This window comes from Ischnura elegans, chromosome 10 (genome assembly GCF_921293095.1).
Source record: "Ischnura elegans chromosome 10, ioIscEleg1.1, whole genome shotgun sequence".
Taxonomy (NCBI): domain Eukaryota; kingdom Metazoa; phylum Arthropoda; class Insecta; order Odonata; family Coenagrionidae; genus Ischnura; species Ischnura elegans.
In genome coordinates, this window is record NC_060255.1 from 106,655,067 (window position 1) to 106,682,025 (window position 26,959).

The 26,959-nt window shown below is 38.2% G+C and overlaps 1 protein-coding gene across 3 annotated transcripts in view; it reads left to right on the plus strand.

The window, feature by feature from the left end:
• Nucleotides 1-26,959, plus strand: part of LOC124166389 (tubulin-specific chaperone E) — a 169,224-nt gene that overhangs the window by 135,082 nt on the left and 7,183 nt on the right. For 2 of the 3 annotated variants that reach the window (XM_046543910.1, XM_046543908.1), the window contains exons 2-9: nucleotides 11,129-11,334; nucleotides 11,558-11,761; nucleotides 11,930-12,118; nucleotides 12,901-13,173; nucleotides 14,673-14,793; nucleotides 16,831-16,962; nucleotides 24,435-24,582; nucleotides 26,865-26,933. In XM_046543910.1, coding sequence (XP_046399866.1) covers nucleotides 11,129-11,334; nucleotides 11,558-11,761; nucleotides 11,930-12,118; nucleotides 12,901-13,173; nucleotides 14,673-14,793; nucleotides 16,831-16,962; nucleotides 24,435-24,582; nucleotides 26,865-26,933 — 1,342 coding nt within the window. Of the gene's footprint in view, nucleotides 1-10,839; nucleotides 10,936-11,128; nucleotides 11,335-11,557; nucleotides 11,762-11,929; nucleotides 12,119-12,900; nucleotides 13,174-14,672; nucleotides 14,794-16,830; nucleotides 16,963-24,434; nucleotides 24,583-26,864; nucleotides 26,934-26,959 lie in introns of those variants that run through there. The other variant, XM_046543909.1, reaches the window with a different exon arrangement.

The following is a 26,959-nucleotide window of genomic DNA, read 5'->3' on the forward strand; positions in this document are numbered from 1 at the left end:
TAGCCCCAGCCTTCTGGCTGTCTCCAGTGGATTTCTTAAGGGTTCATGTCTGCTGTTTATATTATCTTTGATATTTCAGTATTTCTACTTATTTTTGTTCATGGGGAGGGGATGTGGTCAGGGATTAGGGCAGAGAGAGGCGTGCGATGTCTATAGTTATGATCTGGGGTATATTCCCAGAGATCAATAATTTTTTCATTTCCTGTGTGTATGAGAGACCTTTTGAATACGGGAAGATTTGCTTTCAATTCTGTTAATAGCGGAGTTATTTTGAGGTCTTTTCTCAGATCTTTATTCCGTATGTACCATGGGGCACCCACGATCTTCCGTAGTAGTACATTTTCCGTTTTTTGTAGTCTTGATAGGTGGGTTTTTGAAGCCATTAGCCAGACTGGGGAAGCATATGATAAGAGTGGTTTTAGCATGGTTTTATACAGAAGGCATTTAGTTTTTAGCGATAATTTCGACTTTTTTTGGAGCAGTGGCCCAAGCGCTGCTGCAGCGGCTTTAGTTTTCCCAATGGCGTTGTTGATTTGGTGGTTCCAGATCAGCTTTCTGTCGAGAGTTACACCTAAGAATTTTGATGTTTCTTGCCGTCTGATTTCTTTGTTCCCGTAAAATATATCAGCCATCACGGGACAAATATTACAGTGACGCCGTCCGCTGCCGAGGTGGGACATTCTAGGAGAGCTGCTGAAGCGCTTGCAGCGGTGATTGTGTGGACTCTAAATCAGTTGCATTCCAATTTCAGTAGGCTATCCAGGTATGTGCCATCCAGGGGCGGGTCCAGGATTTCTTTCTGGGAGGGGCACAAGCAAGGCCGTGTCCAGGATTTTGTTCTGGCACGTGCCCCCCCCCCTCCTAGATCCGCCTATGGTGCCATCCTTCTAAGTGTTCACCGACACGGCCCCATCAAGTGCGATGGACTGGTGGATGCCTGCATATTATTGAAAACGATAGTTCATCGTTGATCAACTTCCATCGGATGTGAATAACCTCTACGTCACCGCGTGAGCGAGTTACGATGGTTAAAAGAATCTAGTTGGAACGCAAATCGGATATTTTAGAAAATCTCTCCATGGCTAGCAGTGGGAACAAAGCGCTCAGCGGCTCCTACTCTCAATTCAGAACGCCCGGCCGATGGTGGTGGAATTTCCAACTAATACCTCACGTCATCAAAATCCACGCACAGACCGTTAAATTCCCGCAACAAACTCCCATTTACCCTCAACTCATCCCCCCCCCCTTTTCACCGTCCAACCTTTTTTCCTTCCTTTCATTTCAATTCCATCGCCCGTTTCCGACAGTTCCTTCAGACTTCCAGGGAAGGCTAATTAATTACGTTTTCAAAATACATTCACGTCGTCCGTTGGGCTGAGGTGTTATTAATCATTATCGAACATTCTGGAAGTCTTTTGTGAGCTATCTCTTTCACCGTAAGCCTCCGCGTCGAATCTACTTTTTCACCTGATTCAGACAGCTATTCTTTGGTTAGAGGGGAGATTTTTATTATCGATTGGTAATGGTATTATCAAAAACTAAATCCACCAAAAAATGAGGCCGTTATAGTAGCAATATTGAGAGGTGTTTTACAAAAAGGAGCGTTATGATCATCTTATGTTCAAAGTAATTTTAAAATACCCTAATGCCTGAGAAAGAGCGTGATATACCTGTTATCATCATTGGCTATCCTCCAATGCGAGTCCCACTGCGAGATGGAGGAATTTTTACGTACCCGATCAAGTATTCCTGAATATTACGCGTCAAAATATAAATGAATATTGTTGCATTATCAAATCGAAGAATAAGTGAATATATTTGTTCTCGAGTAAAATTCAATCCTAAATAAATCCATATGAGGAGGTTTTCAAATTTATATTTCATATGATGAAATAATTACAATATGCTATATGTATTATAATGCTAGCAACAGCAACACAGAGTCAAAATGTACTCCGCTCCCCTTTCACGCAACATACTTCCAAAAAGTAAACACACTATCAAATGTGGCCATCAATCGAGAAAATTTCCTTAATTTATCAGTAAGTCCAAGGTGGATCTGGGGGGGGGGGAAGGGGCCACGTTCCCCCTCCTCCCAGACCCTTAAAAAATATGCAAGATTTTTAATACGGTCCCATTATCATTGCGCTCGTTTTGTATTACGAGGTATCCTTGTGCCCCCACAAGATACGGCCTTCCTTGTGCTCCCCCTTAGAAAGAAATCCCGGATCCGCCCCTGAGTGAGTCCCTTTCTTTTACTTAAAAACTGTATGCTTTATTTTGATTGGCATTGAAATTTTAAACTGCAATTTCCGTTCGGTGCGATTTTTGTTACTCATATTGCTATAAATGGATAAATTCCTGGTAAAATAATATGTGCTGCACATACGGTGTATTTACCCGGCCCATACTGGTACCCTTCACCTTACTTAAGACCAAAGAAGTTACGACCAAAATTATAAACAAAAAACTCTTGAAGAATCCAACTAATATCTTCTTCGAAGTCAGTAGGCTTGCTCTTCTATACGACAGTGAATTCCCTTAATATGCATTACTATTAATTCGCATCGAATCCATTTTTTGTTTTCCGAATTAAGCCGATTTTTTTTAAATAGTTGGAAATAATTTTCTTTAAATATTTAGTTGAAAGGAACGTACGTAAAAATTAGTTTTACTTCACAGAGCGAATCTATGAGCGTCGGAACAGCTACGTTGTAGTTTAGATTTTAGCCTGTCGTTGATTTAATCCCAGTGAATATGTCATTGCCAGTCAGGCTCGAGCTCTTGTGGTGAACGGACGTGTGGTGTTTTCCTTGCATAACCTTGCCTTGACGGATTTAGTGTGTCTCACAAGTACTGTCGTCTGCTGTTTCCAAAATGCCTGTGTGCTCTCAGTGTGATATTGTGACCAAGCGCACCCAGAAAACGGTGGACTGCGGCAGTTGCAGAGGAGTGTTTCATCTTGCATGTGCCGCCATAAATGAAGCTGATTTGCAATTACTCGAGGATACAAATCAGACCTGGACCTGCTCCACCTGCACCGCGAAATACCGCTGCGCCCGAGGCGATGATACCCCGGTTAAATACCTAGGAGCTGATAATATTACCGGTGATACCCAACTCGTGAGTTCTAGCACTATTTTAAATGAGTTACTGAATCGTGTAAAGGCGATTCAAGATGATCAATGTGAATTTAGAAATTCCATAAAAAACGAGCTAAGTGAACTTCGCAAAGGTATGTCGACTTGGGAGTGTTTAATCAAAGAGAACAGTAAAACCATTTCTCTAGTAAACGACTCACTTACCAATGTCAATGCTAAATTTGACAGCCTCGTGACTGAAAACAAAAATCTTGAAAAGAGACTGCGTAACTTTGAAGCTCAACTTAACTCTGTAGAGCAGGACTCTCTTAGGAATGTTGTGGAATTTCACGGTATTCCGCTAAAACCGGATGAAGTGCTTGAAGCTATAATCTGTCAAGTTGGGCTTGCTCTGGGGATTAAAAATGAATCAACGGACATAGACTATTCTTACAGACTTAACCCCAATAGCCAATAGGGAAGTACACTAGTGTTTCAAATACACCAAAAACATTTTTTAAATTAGAGTTCAGAATAACATAATGTCGTAAAAACACAGTTTAAATCCTAATAGTGAATACTTGATTCGAGATGACCGTCCGAAATATGGAAAAATTCAAAGGCCGCTAAAACGGGTGTCCATGTTGAATATTGGCCGTGACGTCACAAGGCAGTAGCAGAAGGCAGCTTCTACGCCGTTTAGTTCTACCACTATTATTGCATAGAAAAATTACAGAATTTGAGGGTATCCGTTTTTTGCTGTCATAAAATATCTTCAGAATATATATGTGGCAGCTTCTCTTTTGAGTAAGTGACTTCATCATTGAGTAATATATTAATATTCATTTCACGTGTCAACTTCAAGTTTGGAAAGAGTAGTACGAATAGCACATTGAATCTTTAATAAATAGATGATGGTATTTATTTTTCGCTGGGTATATTTTGGCACAATGCCGTTTATCATGCCAAAACTTTTTTTGTAAGAATCGAGTCAAACTAATGACCCTATTTCAGACGTTTGCTGCAAGACTTATTCGTTGCGTATGTATTCACGCCGGCCGGAACGTTCGCCCTTCGCAACTAGAATCATGGGATGTTAGCCTTATTTCCGTGCTGGCTGGTGGTTGCAATGGTTCGCTGTCCAGGATGGGTTCAAGAAAAGATAATCTTGGTTGGGATAAGGAAAATTCCTACGATTTATAAATGGTATACCAAACTTTGATGTATTTATGGTCACTGAATTTTTTAAAAAGGAGGACAGGTTCAACGCTCCATAGAAATGCGAGACGTTAAGGCTAACAAGGGGAGACCACGTACCTTGCTCCATCTTGTTCAATTAGGGCCTTATTTAGGCTGTAATTAATTAATTTTCATGCGTTACTTTTCACAAGTCATATATATAAATGCAAAATATCCTCGGTCATCCAATGGTTCGGTTGGGGTAGTGGTAGCGTGAACGGTGTCAGGGATATATTCCATAAGAACCAGGCTTCAAGGCTGTATCATGGCATTATTTTTTGTTGTCTTCGTTGTGATCATACGGTGTCAAGTTTATCATTAATTATAATTGCAGCAATCATTGACATGAGACAATTTTTTTATCATCATAATGGCGTTAAGGTATTTTTGCAGTGTCATTACAAACGCAGAGATACGATGACTACAAGGGTTGGTGTGCGCTAAAATGTCAATTTTTTCTTTGCTTATACTGACCAACCTCCACATTAAAAATGAAAATCACTCTTACAAGAGCACATACCATTAAAGGCTCGCGGCAAGCAACAATATGCGTACAGACATAATTAATATGAACACAAAGCGAATATAAAATGCCATATATCTCGAACACTTGTAATTCACATTACTCCAAAGGGAGTTTACTTACTCAGTACCTACCTCAGTACCTTGTACTCAGTACCTACCAGTTTACCTCAGTAGCAGTGCTAAAAGAACCATTCCGAAACATAATTTCAATTAACAAATAGGATGAAATAAAAGTTGATAACCCTGGACCGGGCGCGCTGGCGTATAAAATACGTCAATCTTTGAAAACCAAGAATTTCAACATTGTACCTACATTCTGGGCTAGAATGGTCTCGTGTATTCCTACAATGTACTTTGACTGCCTATATTGCGAGTTTTCAAAGTTCGAGGTATTGAAGCTAATTTTTTAGATCAGCAAGATGAACCCGTCACCAGTGGAGTGCAAATTACGCCGCGCGACCTGCCTTGTACCTTTATATCTGTATCACCTATAAATACACTAATTTCAACAAATAAAGATTAACTTTAACAAAAATCGTTTCTTATCATATATGCACATATCATGGGCAAAGTACGCATTTTGTCCGGTCGTGTAAAATAACAGTCGCGCCATAATTCTTTAACCAAACTACTTTCAGTTTATAAATTACGTAGGTCTACACGGAAGATGCTATATTTTGACTCAACACACTTTCTGATGTGACTGAGGTACCTATTAAGTAAATTATTATAATATAAATATCAATTTGTCTTACAATACCTTCAAATGATCTTCAAAACAGAATATCACCGATAGGTAAGAGTCAGGAGCAGCCTTGAACCATTTATTCCGTATAGCTTGTGCTTAAGGCACGGGAATGAATATCTTCTACAGGCTTTGGTTTCGACGTCGAGATGAAATTTGGAACAAAAAATCATTTATAATTCTATTTTGAATTCATGTTTTCGGTACTAGACGACATTTTTTGGAAGCAAACTCCACCGATTCCCGGAAACTCTCGCCGCGCTAAAGAAGGCGACGGAATACAGCGATACTCCACTGGTGACTACTGCCTTGTGACGTCACATCTCAATCAAGATGGAGGCACCGTGTTTCAGCGCAACATGAAATTTTCCGACTTTCAAAACGTTTTAAAGTGCATACCCCAGATGCAGAAAATAAAAGTGACGGTACTAATGTTTCTTTTATAGGCTAAACTTTCAAATTCAGCAATAAAAAAAATTAGTGCACTTCCCTATTCAACAAAAGCAGGCCTCCCGCTATCAGATTTCGCTTTACAAGATCCACACTAGGGCAGAAAATACTCGACCCAGACGGCACAGGAAGTTTTCGTACCTGAATACGAGGGTGGACCATCAAGATACAAAAATCGCGCTTAGGAAGTTACTAAAAAGGTTTTGTTTCCTTATTTCCTTTAATGACGAAAAAAGATGCAAGAGAATTGGCAAATTCATATGCATCGATAAAATTGTATCTCATCGATAAAACTGTATTCGGTCTGGGACTATTTTCTTTTGCGGGTGGTGCCATCGTGCCATATCCTCCTAGAAAGATCACATGCCTTCACAAGCTGGCACAAGCCGTTGGAGATCGCATCGTTTACGTCACGTCTCACCACATTTCAGGGATTTTTGTGGTTAAGTTTGTGAAAAATAGTGTGTCTGGTAATGGTGAAGTTTCCTTATTCTTTAATTTCATTCACTGGGCTTCAGAAACGTGTTTGTGAGATATTTTTGTTAAAAATGCCTTTCGTGTGTGTATTGTCGGGATGTAATGGAAACTCCGGGACATGGTTCAAGTTTTTAGCTTTCCAAAAGATCCTGAGTTGAAGAAGAAATGCATTTGGGCGATAAGAAGAAAACATTTCACCCCTACGAAAAACTGTGAGGTATGTACTCTTTCTCGCTGTAATTATTTGGATGTAATTTTAAGTTAGAAGTGGCTTCGGGATGTTGATGCATCAACATCCCGAACTATTCAGTACTGAAGTACAATAGTACTATTCAGTACTAAAAATGGTGATTCAAAATATTGTAGCAGCAATTCTTTTGAAAATTCTTCCATTTTAGTTGTCTTTTTTGTATTAATTCATTCGGTAAACGTGTGGTTAAAGGAGAAACTAGGAATAAGCTGCCAAGTTTATAGGATCGAATATTGCTTCTTAGCTTGGCCTATGGTGTGTTACACGTCGGCTTTCATCATTTCAAATTATCTTATGCTATAGTTAAAAACAATAAAAATATCAGGCATACAAATATTTACTATATTTACGAGCCTAGTAATTTGATTTCTCATGCAGAAATACCAAAAATTGGAAATGATTTGACCTAATAAGTTACATGGTATTTTATTATTTATTAATTTTAGGTGTGTGAGCTTCACATCGCACCTTGTGATATCAGAAAATAATCTGTGGCCTTGGACGAGAAGACGAGGAGAAAATTCTTGCTGAATTGAAGGTGCCCAGATTGGTGGAAGGTACCATTGCTTCACTGTTACCTGTCGCCAAGAAGACAGTCATTGTGGCAGAAGTGACATATTTGTGGATGTGGATTTGATTTGTGCAAGTTGATGCTGTGATAGTGGACGTTCATCGGAGAAAGTATTGAAGATAGTTTTTATGTATCGACCAGTCCTCTTTTAAATAATTTTTTATTCGAAATAGAATAAGAGTAATTGTTTCGCTAAATTAGATGTGGGATAGCAGAGAAAATTGGAAATATTATTGTGGTTGACAATAGAAAATACATAATACAGACATTGTGGAAGAAGTGACATATTTGTGGATTTGATTTGTGCAAGTTGATGCTGTGATAGTGGACGTTCATCGGAGAAAGTATTGAAGATAGTTTTTATGTATCGACCAGTCCTCTTTTAAACAATTTTCTATTCGAAAGAGAATAAGAGTAATATTTTCGCTAAATTAGATGTGGGATAGAAGAGAAAATTGGAAATATTGTTGTGGTTGACAATAGAAAATACATAATATATGTATTGTATTTCTGTGGGTTTTTTCTTTCCTGCCTCTTTAAAATTTCTTGTGGTGGTGACTTCATGCAAAGTAAGTATAAAATCGGAGGTGTGATCTAAGAGATACCATGTTTTATTTTACAAGTGTTTATGCTGGTGATTTGGCAGGACTTTCATATTTTTAATAGGTTGATACATTTACTGCAGTGACCTAGAGACTTTTACTCATCCCAAATAATTTTTCAAATACTTTAGCGCCTGATATGGGTAAGTTTTAGTAGCTGAGACTGAACTATACGTTAATTTTTGCTTGCATTTTGATGAATTCGATCATACTAATAGCAGATGTGTCAGCAATCCTGTTTCATCGGCAATTTTTATTTAAAAATTTTATTTCGTCAGGCTTTAGGGTAAGCTTTTTAATGCTCGTGGGCTATGTGATGTCTTATTTAGTGTCAAAATTAATAAGAATTTACTCTTATTAACATCTCAAGGTTTCCAAGTAAGTACGAGCCACTTAAGAATGCTGGATGCTGGGGATGCGTGAATTAGCCTTGAGAATCTCATTTTTCGCCGAGTTATTTAAGTGGCCGAGTAAGTTTTGTAAGTTCTCAATAGGTAAATAGTACTGTATCATGGTAATTAGAATTCATGATATAGTATTATTTACCTATTGAGAACTTACAATTCATAATGATTCATAACATTCTCGCTACGGTCGGTAGCTATCGATTGTGTTGCGTTCGATACATTTTTCGATCGTGCGAGTTACGATATATCTAATTTCGACCTAATCGATTGAGATTAGCCTGAGTGCCGTGTTCCTGCGCGCTTCGTATCCAATCGTACGTGCTTCGTAGCGGACATTCACATGCTGCGTACGCGCTTCGTCGACAGGCCGCGAATGGAAATTATCCATTGACGAAAAGCGACGGAGCGGCACAGTATCCCCGTGGTCAATGGGTACTATGCACATACGAATTAGATACGGAGGGTTCTGTGCCGTCTGGGTAGAGGCCAATGAGTGCGCGAGGGAGTACCGTGAGATTAGGCAAAATTGCTGCAATGGTCAGAATTAAAAAATATCACTATAAAACACGCCCAACAAAACACTCAATCTACGAGGTACAACATAGCTATTCATCGGAATCCAAAACAAACGCAGATTTCAAATCCAGGAGAGTAGAGGCCAATGAGTGAGCGAGGGTCGACACCGGGAGATTAGTCAAAATTGCTGCAATGGTCAGAATAATAAAATATCACTATAAAACACGCCCAACACAACACTCAATCTACGAGGCTCCAACACGTCGAGATAGGGAAAGATGGCTACCAGACAACAAGTCCATACCTACTGCTGTAGTCATTGGTAGTACCGTATGTTCGTAAAAATCTTGAATACAATGAATAATTATAATAATAGTAGTTCTTGAAATTTTATAATAATTAATGCGAGGATTTGCAGATATTTTTAAGTATTAAACCACATCATGAAAAATATGGCATACATAGGCGCAACTAGCAGAGGATGACAGAAGGATATTTGGTATTCTAACGCACCCTGTCACACATTGCATCCACTTCACATATAGATGCAGTATGGGCTGTGCCGGCTGGGGTGTCATGGGCTCAACACAACTGCTTAAAAATAAATAGTAATAAAACCAAATCAATGATAATCGGCCACTCTAGGATAATTTCTAGGCTAAATATTGCCGATATGCCAACGATTGAAGTTCAAGGAATTTCAATACCTTACACAAAAGCGGCTAAAAATTTAGGGGTCATATTTAGCAATACCCTTTCATGGAAAGATCACATTTTATACGTGTCAAATAAAGTTAATGCTGCTCTTCATCAACTAAAACTCCATAAAAAACTACTTCCTATCCATGTAAGAAAGCGCAGCTTGTCTCTACACTAATTTTTCCACACTTCCGAATACTGTTGCCTGGTGTTTCACGACCTCACAGCCGAACTTGATATTAAGCTTCAACGCCTCATGAATTCCTCAGTAAGATTCATATACAACTTGAGAAAAGATGAACATATAACCCCCTATCTTATAAAACTCTCCTGGATGGACATTAAAACAAGAAGAAAGTTTAAATTGGCCTGCTTCATGTTTTCCCTCTTTAAAAATAACGAACCGCAATATATCATAGATTTCTATCCCAAGAGAACAACTTTACCAAATGTCACTGCCAGAGCCGATCCGAATTATCTCCATATATCACATTATAGGTCCACGACGTTTCAAAAATAATAATTTCATGCATCACGATTCGTAATTTGGTGTATAGCCAAGAGGCGTATTTTATTTTATTTGAAGAGGGGGCGAATATATATTTTACTGGTGGAGTAGACCAACGGTGGTTGATGCTGTGTGTTGTTGATAGGATATGGGCATTCAATTCCTTCCGCGAGTTATCAATGAGGTCTTATTTCTTTTCTCATACCATCTGCCTGATCCTTCAACTATGAACCGGTGTCACCCTAGCTGTGATGGATTCGTTACTTTTGTTATTTTTTCTTAATGTAAATGTTTATTTCGTCAGTGGTTTTTGCCAGCGACACACACATGAAACTATCGAGAAGATTTAAAAAAATTATTTGCTAAACTACAGTATATGGTCAAAATAAATCAATGCATAATTTTTAAAATCGTATTATGTTGTACCTGTCCCGTAAAAAAAAGTCTGGCGACTGTGCAAACCTTGCATGCATTTATTATGCATAATAATAAGTCTATGTATTTAAGATATATTCACGCGTGTACTCATACAGAAACAATTTAAATAAATTTTTATTGCTTTATGGTAGAGTTATTGGCTTATTTATGGTATTATATTAGCCATTTATAAAATTTTTGCTAAAAATAGAATTATCTACATTTAGATCTTTGGGACAATCATTTATATTCCTTTGCGAGTTCGCGCGTTCAATACCTTGAAGGTAGTTTTACTTATATGCGCTAGAGAGCAGCACAATCTACATACCATAGCGTCACATCTGGAACAATATGTAACTAACAGCGGTATTCTCTGTGTATTTTGCTGCTCAACTGTTTTGTTACGGTTCGTGTGGGCTGTCACCGATCTAAATGCGGAAAACTCAAGCGTGGGTGTTATTATGTAGACACTAGGTTTAAACAGCTTCAATTTTGAATCTAAGTGGATATGTAGTTCTATCATTTTGTATTTCAAGTATTATGCGCCATTATCTTCGGCAAATAATTGTTTATATGGTGAATTTTTATCTGTGGTGGCAAGCCGTTGATATGTTTTAAGCTTGAGTTACCATCCTTTGGCAGATGCCTCACAAGATGATAGCATCTGATGAAAAGCCTCTTCATCTAAAGAAAGGGAAGAGAATAGAATGTAATGGGGAGCGTGGAACGGTTCTGTACGTCGGAGAAGTCCCTCCAACTTCTGGGGTGTGGCTTGGAATTGAATGGGATGATCCATCCCGCGGCAAACACGATGGACTTCATGAAGGAGATCGGTATTTTCAAACAAGGTTAGTTTTTTAAACCTTCCTTCTTAGTTATTCGGGTGGATGCAAGTTTATCATTTGCCGGTGCCTCGATGTGTGTCTTTGATAACCAGTTGTGCATTCATATTTCTGATATTTCGAAACATCTCAGCTGTTTTACTATTTAAATATCTTTGCTGATTATTGATGCTTAGTTTTGTGCATAAATGTTGAACCTTTGATTAATGCTTGTGTTTCTGTCACGTAGGCACCCTACTTCGGGATCTTTCGTTCGTCCTCTGAAAGTTGATTTTGGCCGCAGCTTCTTGAGCGCTCTAAAGGACCGTTATAGAGAAATCAAAGGTGACGATACATATGGAGTTGATCCAACGAAGTTATCCCAACTAAAAAGGGAATTGAACGTACGATTTATAGAAATAGTGGGACTCGACCAAGTTAACAAAATACAAAGGTAACTTAATGGTTCCTGTTAAATATTGAGTTAAGCGATTGTTTACGTTTCACGTTTCTATTACCGCTTGTTATAATATTAATAATTTTTTGCCACCAAGGGTCACTTACCCCTCGCACTTATTTGAAGTTATGAGTTAGCTTATGGTGGTACCCACTTAAATTTTAGTTGCCTGAAAGACCTCCAAGTTGCTGGTTTAAGGGATGAAAAAATAAGTAAAGGTGACCAGAAAGGGCTCATATCAGAGGAATGCCCAGCAATCCAGGAGCTGGATCTATCTAGGAATCTTTTGTCTGATTGGATCACTGTAGCTGAAATAGTGGCTGAACTGCCCTGCCTTCGAGTATTAAATTTAAGGTAAGCTCCTCTCTCTAACACTGTGGTCCTCTATCAGATTAAGCCTGAAACAACTGTCCGAGCCTATGCATGAATGGCATCTTTATGTGTCATAAAAGTTTGGCATCTATGTATTTGAATACTCTTACCATATTATTCCATTGATACTGTTCTACTCTATTTCAAGGAAAGAAATCCAAGAACTCTGAAGCATAGAGAAAAAATGGAATCTTCATCTTCTCATTGTGCCATTCATTTCTGTGTTGATACAATGTAATATTTTATATTTTTGAAGTTTTCACTGATTGAATGAAATAAGTTTTCTCAGTGCTTCCAATTGTGTCAGTAAACACAAAATGAGTTAATTATAATTTCTTCTGTAAATTAGTAACATCGTTGCCTTGTCCATTAATAATTGGCATAAAATTAATTGACAAATATTAAGTAGTGAAATAACAAATATCTAACATTCTGTAATGTTGAGTATCAAGTTGAACAGAAAATTATGATTTGACTTCATATAACATTTGTTTTCTAGATTTTGCCCATGAAATAATTTCACTACATAATTTGATGTTCCTCTGATCTGTCCCGTAGTGGGTGGGGTCCTCCATCAGGCCGTTGGGAAGGGGATTGGGAGTGGATTGCAAGGGTTTTTAACCTGCTCCTGGCAGAAAATGAGGCTCTGGACCCCTTGGCAAATTTTCCCGCACAGATTGGAAGACTTGCCATCTGGTTGCTGCAGCTGAAATGTTAAGGATGCTATTATGTTTCTCGTGATCTTCTCTTTCTTCTGTTTTCAGTGAGAACCTCATCCAAGTGCCTGATGACCCCGAGAGTATTTCCCATTGTTTCAAGTCTCTGGAGCACATGGTTCTCGGTAAAATGGAGTATTCATGGGACGATGTCATGACTTGCATCAAAATGTGGCCAAATATTCAAGAACTCCAGATTCCAAGCAACAATATATCCAAACTGGCCACTCCGCCATTATTACACGCGCTGCAGTCTCTTGATCTCCAGGCAAATCCCATTGGAGACTGGGAAGAAGTGAATAAGCTAGGAATACTCCCTGGGTACGTGTTCCATTGCTATTTACTCTACAGTGAACATTTTATTTTTATTGCTATTCATGTTAATATTGCAATTACAATTTCATTTGGTAATTCTGAAGTTGTGCGATGCACCACATCATAAATGTTGTACTCTCTCTGATTTTCTCATTTCTATTACCTGCTGTCTTGCATTGATTTAATTTTACTCAATTTTGATTTATAAATGTTGAGCATGAGTTAAATTACCTACCTCATGTTATTAAGTATTTATTGAATGAAATGAAATCAAGTACTACAGTAACCTCTCGTTATTACGAAGTTCACGGGACCGAAAAACTGAAGATTCATAGCAACAAACTTTGTAAGAGCGTATCTTTCTGGAATCATCACAAAAAAGCCAACCTTGCCAAAATTTCCTGTCTCTACAATCTCCCACACTTACAATCACACTTTGGAATATCTCTGGAGTATGATATACTCAGTTAAATTATGTAAAAATGCAGTAAGTTGACATATGAACAAGATGCATCCCGAGAGCTTGTTCATAAGTTGATATCCCCATGCAAGGCATCGATTAGTGTGCTTATCCTGCCATATGCAACACTGTATTACAATTTTGCGTTAACTCATGATTGTGGCGAACTGGTCTAGCTGTGCCTGCAACTCGGATGGAGCCGAATAACATGCACTGTCCACCGGAAGGGAGAATGGGCGAAGCGCTGAACAGTTCCTAGCTTCACAAAGATGCTTAAATGATGCTATGTTGAGATTATGCCCAAAGCACGAGTTCCTCTATGCCATACCGCATCGCATCGGACTCCTCCAGTGGTGCCAAATTTGAAATTTTGGGCATGCTTGAATTTTTCGAATGCTTGTATCTCTGGAAGTTAGTGAGAAGAGGACATACTGATCGTAATTTATTAGTTGTAATGAGTTGGCCACCATGACTCCACAGAAATGAAGCTTATTATGTGATATTACGTGGATACTGAAGTATCTCCTACTGAAAGAGAACTATAATTGACGCTCTCGGGAGCAGTGCATAAGGAGAACTTAAATGTAGCTCAATGATTATGGTGTAGGGAAGTGTACATCCACCTTTAAAAGTGCCTTAAGTGTGTTATAAAACGCCTTTATTTAGTGTATAAATGCTATTCCTTATCTGTAGAACTTCATAATGAAGTTCACTTTATAACCCCCAGGACCCGAACTGAGGTTTCCTAATAACAAAAATTTTTGTAACAACGTTTCTTTTACAATATATTGGATAAGCCATTTCGTCGGGACCAATGATTTGCTTTGTAAAAAAGAGAACTTGGTAATAACGTTGTTCATATTAACGAGAGTTTACAGTAATAAACCTTTTAATTTACCTAATTGAAGCTGTGTTATATTTATGCATTGTTTATTTAATGTATATTTTCTTTCTGAAGGGTAAAAGTATAGACTTAACTTTCAGATCAGCCATAAACCCTTGCATCTTATTACTGTATTTAACAAAGTAAATTTCTATACACTAGGCTGGAAACTTTAAATGTTAGCGAAATTGGAGTGAAAGTCATCAGATTTCCTGAAGGTCATAAAACATCCCTTTTCCCATCTTTAAAGCGGCTAATTGTTCAAGAGAATAAAATTGAAGAGGTAATTATGAATTTTATTTCATTTTTAAAGTAGTTATTTTAACTGAAAGTTATTGATTAAAAGTGAGGGTCAGTTGATTACTCAGATTTATCAATTTCAGTTGTTCGTCAAATGTTTCCTTTTCATTACCTACATTTTCTAAAGCTATTAATGATTTTCTTTGGCTTAGTATGAATTCTCCCCAAAATAACATACTGTTTTTCTCCGATTATAGTCCTCCTCAGAATGTAGTCCCCCAACCTATAATTTTGAGGCTTCAGTTTTGGGAAAAAAAGTATAAAAAATGCAAAGGAATATAGTCCCCCTTTTACTTTTTCCACGGGCATTTTTGGAAAAAAAAGGGGAGGTACTATGTTCAAATAAATACAGTATAATTTTATCTTGTAAGTGACTTCATCCATTGCATCAATAAATTTGGAAAACTGTTTACTATAAATTATGACGTAGTCTTTCATAATAATCAGAGATTTCAGGCTTCTTATTGTAATCAAAAGAATAAACTAAGAAAAGGTAGGCAAGCAGTTGATCTTGAACAGAGCTCATTTATATATTTTACTTAATTATCATATCTTATCGAACTTCAATGTAGAGCCTTCATTTTCAGTTCTCTTACTGGCTTTTGAACAAATTATTTCAGTGCCCATCTTTGTTTAATTAGCTTCAGGTCAAATTTGGGTTCTAAACTCAAGAACTGGTCAAACTGAGAACTAAAGAAAGGAACGTGCTCATCCATGTATCAAAGGCTTTGGTATTTAAAATAAACGTATCCAATAATGACATATCCAATAATGACTTAAGTTAAAATTATCATGAAACCACCTAAAGAAACTAAGTCTACAAAAGAAAAGCAACATTCTCCTCTCATGGGGCTTCTATAGCTCTAATCTTTCATCACAGATAATTGTTTAATTTGATAATGTTTATGATGGATGGATGCCAAATTTGACCACTGGAATCTTGATTGTCAGTGGTAGTAAAAGGATTTCCAAATGGATAATGGACATAATGGTCAATCCATTTGTTATATTTTCTTAAAAAGTTTTAAATTTCTTTAATACAATGTTTTCACCGAATTTTTTTGTGCCAATTCTATTGTTAAACTAATTGTTTTGTTGTGGAGAAGGGAGAATAGATATGTATGTATTTTGGTGGGAAAATTGAAGATTGCAGGTTCGAGATCCTTGTGAGTAGGCTGCCCCTATCCGAGATGTAGGTATAGAAGACCCCCGCTTTATGATATGTTCAACTCGTAATTGGTTCAGCATATGATCCTAGCCAATTAGACTGCACTTTTAAAAATTCTAGTTTTGTCAACACACAATATATCATCAGTAATGTAATTCTACGCTGTATTAGTTAAAAAAGCACATTACATATTAACATTGCAGAATTTGAATGGAGACATGCTCATTAAACTGATTTCTTCTACGTAATTAATACAGATTCAACACACGATGGGGTGATGAAGATTGGATGGTGATAAATTAGAGGATTATAAGCAGAGATGAAAGAATAGACCTCGAAGGGAGAACAGTACCAAATCCTTCCTAAGTCATGCAATCCAATGCAATTTTTATGTGTGGCTGCAGCCACTTCTCAAAATCTGAAAATTGATTCGTAGTGAAAAGTTAGGACTAGTAATGACCGCTTTATCATCGCGAGAGAGTCCTCTGTTTTAATGTGTAGTTTTTCTTCCTAAAGGCATATTTCTCATATCTCTCTGAATAGATGATCACAGATTAAAGGCTTTCCCAATGAATGGCTTGGATGAATTTATCCTAAGTAGGTTTTGTTAAAAAAAAATCCTTCCAATGGTGTGGTGGTTGTGTTTGCCTGATAATTTACTTGATTTTTAGAGTAGACGATTGCCCTATGTAAAAACTGGAAGATTTTTTTAAATATCTGTTTCTGCTCTTTAGGCTGCCTTTTACATCAAATTGTGTGCTCTCCTGCAAATTGTTTTAGATAATTTAGGTATATGGTATGAAAACCTGAGTTGTACCTGATTACATTGTGTTATAATTTCTATATTTCTAGTGGGTCTCAATTAGTGAACTGAACAAACTCACTGCCCTCCAAAGTCTCCGCATTCTACAAAATCCTGTGGTTGATATGTTTGATACCAGGACATCAAGGCAATTGGTGATAGCTAGGATAGGCAGCCTAACGGTAAGTGCGTTTCGTTGAAATTTGTTTGAAGAGATGGTGGCATGGTATTAATTAATGCAAGTTATGATTTTAGTTGCATTTTTTTACCTGATTTTTTTAGCATCACTTATTGTGTCTGCATGATAAAAATTGATTCGTTCACCATAAGCCTTGCATTCATTAATATGCAGAAAAAAATTTGCAAAAAATTTAATAATGCACTTAATAAAAAATTAGCTTAGGCTATGGTGTAATTTATTCTCCTTCTGGATGCCATCTATCATTCTTTTGAAGAACTAAATGTAGGATCCCTCACACAACGCATTTAGATTGAATTTATAGTTCTTAATAGCAGCCTCATTGTCTATTCGAGAGAATACCTCTCTGTTCTGTATTCTATCTGTGTTATGCTTCATCCTAAGATGCCTTTGTCCATTATTAACGCTTTATGTAAGAAGTTATGGATGGAAAGAACATGAAACCAATTACCGTATAAGTGTGTGTAAGAGGCGCACCCCTATTTTGAGCATCGAACTATGAAGAAAAAAATTTTGCTGCATTTTTTTTAATACTATCGCGCGGTGTTGCAGACGTACGCCTGGAATTTCGACAGTTATCGAACTTTCCTCTTTCAATATTAATTGAAAGAGGAAATTTTGATAACTGCGGCGGTAATAGCGGCATAAGAGGGAGTAGAAATGAGTTCCGATCCTCTCTTTGCATACGCCGTTGCTCTACGATGCTTGTCCTATTCACGAACAATTTTTTTTAAATGCTCTCGCAGGAGTATTGCAATAGATTTGCAGCCGTGGAAAATTTGAAGGCAAAACACGACAGGCACATAGCATGAACCTTCCCAAGAGCTTGGATAACAATCGGGGCAATCTCAGCGCCGTAGGATGATAACCACGTCATAGATTTAACGGAACCATACTCGGCCCTCCATCAGCCAATGCCTCTGCCGTTTTTTTTCCTTTCCGAGACCCCACAGGAAAATAGGAAAACATCAAGTTACAGGGGAACAATCGAAACGTGTTTCATCCCTATCCCGTCTCACCAACTGACCTTGATCGATTTCCCAGTTTATGGAGGCCAAATGGTAGGTGAGTCATCTACTGAGCTCGAAGATACCTCGATAGCTTTCAATAATTGTATGACACGCACGAGGTTCAAAAAAGAAAGAGATCTAACGCGACGCATATCTTACAGAATTTTAGTTTTTTAAGCTCTAATTGTTTGACACAAAGATTTATAGTTACAACAAGGCTACTAATATTCAAAATAGTCCAAACAGGACAATAGGAAACAAGCGTAGCATTATCGCATTCAAACAAGACGAGACGGACTGGAAACTTTACGCAAGGAAACTGCGTATATCACATTGCTGCGCCTTCGCCCCTTTGCTTTGAAGGCAACGACGTCACATGCAAGATCGGACGTGTTCCTTCGCTCATAGCCTCGTAGCTTGAAAGGAGCGCACTCCCTCCCCCTCCGTATTTCGTTGCTTGCTTCGAAGACTGAGATCGCGCTCCTTTCCCTGGACCTCTCCTTACGCGCTCTTCACTTGTAAGCATTTCTGATTTCTTCCATCCACAATTTAGTCCAACAATGAATACACTCGTTCGAATTTTTTTAAAGCGCAGGTTTTGGCACCAATATAATTTTCAGTTGCAATAATCCTCAAATTAGCGTCTGAAGATGATTTTTGGAAAATCAGGTGCTCAGCGTAATGGAAATTACTCGGCAAGACAGATATTGACTATTGACCAGGTATGTAATTCAAAAATACGCGTTTCTCTACGTTTGATAACCGGTTACTATATGCATTATAAATGCCGCGGGATGCCCACTCGTGGCAGTAAATTTAGCGCGCCCTCCGGAGCGAAAAACCACCTCGCGATCTTTTCCATGTTCCCCTCTGGGGTACCGACGTGACGGCGCGATGCTTACAAGAAAAGCGAACAGGAGCATTTTAAAAATACGTCACTAAGGGAGAAACTCCCCGGCCTGCCGCTTGTTTTTGACCCAGGGTTTCAGATGACTGACTCACACTGAAAACCAAGGCCACTTAATTCCCCTTAGACTTGCGACCAGTCAAGGGGAGAGGGGAAGATAAGAAGTTTGTGTTTTTTTCGGCTGCAATTTCTGGGAAAAAAAGGTGCACCTCTTACACACGCTTATACGGTACTACAACACTGCAAGTTCAAAAAATTTCACCCTACTTTTCCTGTTAATGCAAATTCGATCAAATCCTGTGTTGATCATCCCTTTAATTTAGTCAAGCTCAACGTTAATATTTTATGTCTCCACCATTAATGTGTGTGTAACGGAATCTCACATTATGTACTCTCTAAGGCTTATTAACTGCCTTTAAAGCTTACAATGTTAATTTAGCTGATTATAATATGTTAAAGGTATTTAATTCATTAGTTTACTTATAGGGAAATGTTTTAAAATTACTTTTCATTGCTCGTTGGTAGAGTGGCTTTTAGTTTAAAATCTCCAAAAGACAAAAATAGGTGTGCTCATAGGTACTTGGGCATCATTTCAAATTATGCCATGTATTCATAGCTTATTCCGGTCTATATGATTAATCAGTTAGCCTTGTATACATAGTTTGAATATGTTAACATAAATTTTCTTTCCTTACATAAGTCACCCACTACTCCCAATAGTACACCTTCGCCCTGTGGTCGTCCTAGATGCAAGACCTGTCCAATTTTTACCCCTCCTTCTATCCCTAGTCATCTTGTCTCCTGTCTACCACCACCCCCTGCGGCCTCCTGTACTTCCAAGAATGTAGTTTACCTCATTCAATGTCAACACTGTCCCTCCTATATAGGCAAATCCTCGACTCCCCTTAACCTAAGGATCAACAACCACAGGGCATCATGCACTTCCTCTCACTTTGCGTCCCTCCCGGTGGCAAAACATGCGGCCACTCATCGGCGTCAATTCAATGATTGTTACAATGTATCAGTTTTGGCCGCCCTTGAAGTACCTGCGTGGAGGGGTCGAAAAAGGTTCAGCAAGGCCCTTCTTAACAAATGCCCTCCAAAAATACTCCGTACCACGAGAAAGAAGAGTCTCTTGGGGCTCAGTACAGCAGTCATGCTAAGTGGAAAACTCTGCCGTCTCGAAAGGGTTAAAATGTTAAGATGTTTATAGGTTTTACAAATAATTACGATAGAGTGATAAATTTCTCGTACCACTAGAAATGCATTTAGTGTATTATAGTGTAGTACATATAGTGTATAGAGCACATATGATGACAGAAATGATGTAATAAGGGTTCTCCCCAGGCAAGGACAATTTTTTACCGGAGAAATTGCGATAAGTGGTCATCCAATGAGCCAAAGAGAAAATTCATTACTCTCAAACACCCTTCCATAACATCATTACTCACTAACCTGGTTTGAAGGATTACATTACATCACAATAGAAGGAGCCTCTTAATATTGAGCCTCTTAATTATTGATCTCACATTTTTGATGAGAGAATGTTGCAATTGATTTTGTGCTGGACAAACACGAAACTTACAGCAATGAGAGAGAAAGGATAATAGACCGGAGCTACAAAACATTGATTTGATGGAAATAGTAGCCTTTCTTGTACTATTGGCTCATTCTGCGATTTTCAAAGCTAATGATGAAGACATTTGCAGAATACTTACCACAGATGGGACTGTCAGGGACATTTTCTGATCACTTGGGATGCCATAAACCGCATATTTTCCCTTCTGCCCTGGAACCTCCTAGAGTGTGGGTCAGTGGAGGATTCTCTAGACCATTTGTATGGCTTCCTCCTTAGTGCCATTAATGATTTTGTCCCTTCCCGCAAAACCTCCAAGAAAAGACCCGTGTGGATATCCAACCATCACCCTCCGCAACAAGGAAGCAACTTGGATACTTTGGAAATCCCACGCGATCCCTAATACGTACACAGTTTTCTCCAAAATGCGAAAGCATGCCAGGAATCTTCTTCATCGTGATTACACCCGCCAGGTCAAAGCAATCACCGATGACATAAAAACAAACCCTAAAAGAATTTGGACTCTAATTAACTGCAGGAGAAAGTCAACCAGGATTCCCAATACCTTACGTTTAGGATCACAGACATTTTTTGGTGATGAGCGATCGCTCGCCTTCAATAACTTTTTCGCCGACAACTTCACTCAGCCGTCTCTCCACCCACCTCTGCTCCTCCCAACTTAATGTCTGCTATATTGATTTTTCAAAAGCGTTTGATACCGTAGACCATCACCTCCTATCACACAAGTTAAGAAACCACTTCAATATTCACGGCACCTTTCTTCATCTTCTCGTTGACTTCCTATCCAATAGAACACAAAGAGTAATTCTTGACGGTGTCTCCTCTACATCCCTCAGAGTAACCTCCGGTGTCCCCCAAGGCAGTGTGCTTGGCCCCCATTTATTCACCCTTTACATCGATGATATAACACAATCCATCTCGTCGCGTGACTGTGGAATTCTTCTATACGGTGACGACTGCAAGGTTTTCAGAAGAGTTAACAGCCACGCCGACAGTTCAATTCTACAGGATGCCCTTGCTTCCATTTCAAATTGGAGTTCCACCTGGAAGCTAAAGGGAAATCCCCTAAAGTCCAAATCCATGACCCTCTCTCTACGTGCTAATCCTTTGAATTCATCTTATAGTTTCTCAGGCCAACCAATTCCGAAAGTTACATGCCACAGTGATTTGAGAGTCCTTTTTGACTCCAAGCTTACCTTCACCCCTCATCTTAAGCACATATCTACCAAAGTAATGGCTCTAGTTGGACTTTTGTACAGATTTACAGAAATATGGAGTCCTTTAGCTCTGAAATCTGTGTGTCCTTCCACTTATTGATAATTGTTTGCCCATATGGTCTTCAACCTGTCCCTCAAATCTCAAAATTCTTAATAGACCTGTTAATTTCTTCGTAAACATCATGAAAAACTGTAACCCCTCCCTCCGTAATCTCACTGCTGATGATCTCCTCTCTCAACTTGACATAGTGCCCTTAAGGCACGTACTCTTAGTGACCTCAGGTTTTTCCACCGAGTCATGAATGGCCACTTCAGGTCTAACGACATTTTTTCAATGTTCTCCCTCCGTGTCCCTTCCCGTAAAACATGGAATTCGTCTCTTTTCCATCTACCTCTCCACCGTTTATCAGTGACCCAGAGATCCCTTACCTACCGGCTACCTCTTACCAAAGCTCCTTCTGTTGATATAACATCATCAATTTCATCATTTACGACCACCATCAGGAAACTTCCTCTTTAAATCCCTCTTTTCTTTCTCCACCCTTCCCAAAATAACAAATGAGCGGATGAGGCATTTATAGAAGTGAAGTATTACGTGATATCTGAGTGTATTTAATCATGTTTTTTTTATGTTTCTTGTCACAATATATTGTTTAACCATCCGTTTGTTTAAAAATCCCATGTAAAAGGTCTCATGTACTGTTTTTGGGTTTATTGCAAATAAATAATAAATAATGTCAGGACAGCGGTTTACTTTACTTCTTAAGTCTCTCCACTTTGCATAACCTTGCAGGTTGAATGACTCCATACAAATCCAACCCAGTAGCTCCAATTTCTGACTCATTTTGATCTCAAGTAGAAAACTACCAGTGCTGATATTCGTTGGGAACGGTAACTTTCATTGATGAAATGTTAATTGCCTTCAGGTGCCAATGCCATCTCAAAATGTATATTCCTAGCAAGACCTCCTAATATGGTTTGAAAATGATGCGTTTGACTGATACCAAAAACATATGTATCTGTTGAACGCATATTTTTATGTGGGAACAAACATAAATGGGATAGGTTTGTCAGACGAGGACAAAAAGCTATCAAAACCATCCCATTCAGTATCTCTGAGCCAATCATGGGGTCCCACCGGAGTATCACAGCCGATAATTGGATCACATCTATTATCTGCGGAAATATTAAAAGAAAAAGGGCTGATGTACGTTGGTACAATCGTAAAAAATGAAAGGGAAGTACTTAGTGATTTTTGGCTATCCAAAGGGCGAATAATGGGCTCTTCACTTTTCAGATTCTTGGCAAACATGACTGTAATATCCCATGTCCCCAAAATAAATAACGCTGTGTGCTTAGTTTCATTAATGGACTAATGGGAGTCAGGGAAACCAGAGGTGATTGCATTTTAAAACGTGACTAATGGTGGCGTAGATACTGTGGACAAAATGTGCTGTAGCTACACAAAGGACAAGGAGGTTGCTAATGGCAGTATTTTTCAGAATATTAGATATTTCCCTTGCCAATTCTTTTGTGCTTCAGCAGTCTGTGAAACGTCAGAAAAATATGGCACGATTTAATTTCATTAAATCGCCAGCTGAATATCTTGTCACCCCATATGGGAGGGAGAATGTCAAACCTTAGACTCCCAAGACTGGTAGGATTAATTATTGCGTGAATTCTCCATCTACGGTTGGCTGAAGAGGCTGAAGAAGTTGAAAGGTTCAAGACAGCATGACAACTGTGCCTGCCGTACAAAAAATGGAAACCTCTTTCTTATGTTTCCAATACAAAAAGCCTGTGTGTGTGCTATTGTGAAAAAATGTAATTTTGATCACCTGTAGAATGCATCAAGAAAAGGAGTAAGCGAGACAAATTTCATGGTTTCTTATTGTTTAGCCTTCCAACATTAATGGCCTTATTTGTAAATTTGGCAAAATATTGATACATAAATACAAAAATAATAACTATGTGTTTTTGACATCAGTTTTTTTATCCTGTTTCAAATGACAATTTTTACTGGGAAATCGTATCATTATGGAAATGCATAAAATTAAATATAAGTTTTAGAATAATTAAGCTGTTAAATAAACATTAAAATAAGCAATAAAAGTAGCATTACAATATTTTATGAATTTCTTATTTATTGCGGTCTCCCAGACTGAACGTCACTGGTTGTGTAACAGGAATTCCACATCACTGGTTAAGGATTAGAGTGATTGCCACTGACTGGTCAGCAGCGAGAGAAAATGTACCTGGGGACATGGCTGCATTTCTTCAGTTATCCATAGCATCCATATGAGCTGCCAGAAAAGGAATTCCGTCTGATATCACTAGTCTAAAATATCGACGTGTATATGTATTTTTTCTGCTGCACAAATGGAGTTGAAACTACATACATAAACATTATGAGTAGTTTTTGCTGATGACTCCAAAATTTACCAATAAAAAATGCTGTTATATGTAGTTTTCAAGATGCATGAACATCCTCACTAATTATAGTAAAGATATGAGCGGTCTTGAAGGTTGCAATGAAGGTAAGCTTTTTTTCAGCTGTTATTCCATACCATCCATGAGCCTTTTTTCTTTCTGAAGCCAAATCATTTTTGTAAAATTTATACATTTGTGGCAGGAAACAATCTTCAAATAATGGATTGTGATATCTTTTGAGGAAACTAATCCATTCGTTTCATTGCATGTGTGGGCAATTTCTTTCTTTTTTAGAATTTGAATGGTGTTGAGATCCAAGCCATGGAGAGAAAGTGGTCAGAAAGAGACTACATTAAGCAAGCAGCCACTATAAAGCTAAGGATGAAGATACCTGATAAAGATTTCATTAAGATCCATCCTCGCTATGCTGAACTTGTTGAGAGTAAGTTAGCGCTCAATTTTTACTTTTATTTAGCCTTGATCACTTTCGATTATGTACTGAAAAAAACTGTCTCCAGTTGTATGCATCATAATGTTATTTTCCATGCATAAATGGTTGGGAAATAGTTAAACAATAGGAAATATGTTGTATTGTTTTCAAAATTTGATGATTCCTTCACAAATGTTTACGTCATGAGACTTCTCCAGCTGCACTTGAGGGATAGAGAGCCTGAGAGGATTTAAAATGCAAACAAAAGGATGAAAATTTCACAAGTTGCGCTAGTATCCGTTGGAAAGGCAGGGACCCAACTGCCAACCGGGTGCTGATTCGTATCCTCCAAGAACTTGCAGTAATTCTTCTTCTCTGTCCTACTGGCAGATTCCAAGGGTAGGATATGCAATAGAATTTTGCAGTCCACTCAATTCCTCAGCTCTCTCTCGAGGGGATAGGATTTTCCCCCTGGGTGCAGCATTCAGTTTGCCCACCCCAAACCCCGACTGGGTCAGGCAGCACTACAGTGGGACACCCGGCAAAGGGTCGAGGCTGTGTGACAATTCCATCAGGCCATAAAAATGAAACAGTTATGTATTCGTAAACATGATGTAGCGTTGATGAAAAATATTATCTCTGAATCTCGGCTGATGGACAACACTCATGGGATATGTGTGATTTTCCTGTGTGGGTAATACAATAATTGTTGAACAATAAAAGAAATAAAAAATAAAAATATAATTGCATCGAAAGATTGAGTACAAAAAGTCACTATGGTTTTGAAATACAGGAGCTCATGGGATGAAACTAATACTTGCTGGTACATACATGGGTACTTACTGGTTCAAAATCAAACAAATCATCTACCACACTAGTCTCTTGCTGATAATATGATATGCATAGCACTAAAGACCCCAAGGGCAAGAAAAAAGTAGAAAATATCATGAAACAAGTTGTAGGTCAAATGACCCCTGCCGTCCTTTTAGTGTTAGTTAATTTTTTCCATTATATGACAGAAAGTAAAACACATCTGCAAATCTCATGCTGCTGCATATACAGTAGACTCATTATGACAAAATTCATGGGACCAAAAAACCGGAGGTTTGTAATAACGAGGTTTGTGTGAATATTTATTTTAGGAATCAACATAAAAAAACATAATTTGTCAAAATTTCTTGTCTCTTCAATAACCCATACCTACAGTTGCACCGTGGAATAGCTTCATAGTCAAGTGTATGACATATGCGATTAAAGTACGTGCAAATGTATAAAAATAACATTTGTTTGTTTCTATTATTAGAAGAATGCGGCTTTACGCAAAAGAAGGTTGATATCATTCCCAATAGGTATGGTATACGAACAAGATGCATTCCAAGACCTTGTTTATAAGTTTATAAACCTATGCAAGGCATCAAAACGTGTGGTTATCCTGCAGAACACGACACTTCATTACACATGTGCTTTAACTCACGATTGTGACGAGGTACCCTAGCTGTGCGTGCAACGCAGCTGGACCAGAGAAAAATCGCTATCGGCAGGAAGGAAAAATGGGTGAAACGCTGAACAGTTCCTGACTTCACAAAGGATTAAATAATGCTTTGTTGAGATTATGCCTAGAGTGCAAGTTCCTCTATGCCTCACCACAGCGCATCGGCCAACTCGAAAGGCACTAAATTTGAAATATCGGGCACGCTTGAATTTTTCGAATGTTCGTATCTCTGAAAGTTCGTAAATTGAATGTTTGTAAGAAGAGAACTTAATGTATGTACAATTTAGAGTGATGTAATGAGTGGTCACCACGGTTTCAAAGAAATGAAGCTTATTGTAAGATGTTGCATGCATACTGAAATATCTCCTACTGAAGAAAGAATCATAATTGACACTCTTGGGAACAGTGGGCGAGGAGAACTTAAACATAGAACAATGATTATAATATAGTGTAGTGTATATCCACCTAAATACCATTGCTTATTTGTGGAACTTTGTAATAAAGTCCATTTTGTATCCACCGGAACCGGGACTGATGTTCGTGATTTTGTAATAACGTTCCTTTAACTATAAATCGGATTGGCCTTTTTGTTGGAACCAACGATTTGTTTTGTAATAGCAAGAACTTCTTAATAACGTTGTTCCTATTAACAAGACTCTACTGTAACACTTTTTGCCATGTTGGCTTCTTGAATTTGCCTGCAGATTAGTTATTGGTGCTCTGCCCTAATTATCCCTTCAATTTTTATCCTGCCTCACCCTTGTGTGCACTAATGGGTTATTCTTTCCTCCTTTCTTTGCAGAGCATGGGGAGCCAGAGGAAGGGGAGTTAGTTTTGAGCCACACCACATCTTTGTCATCCACTCTCATTGGTATCCTTTTCTCATCCGTTAATTAT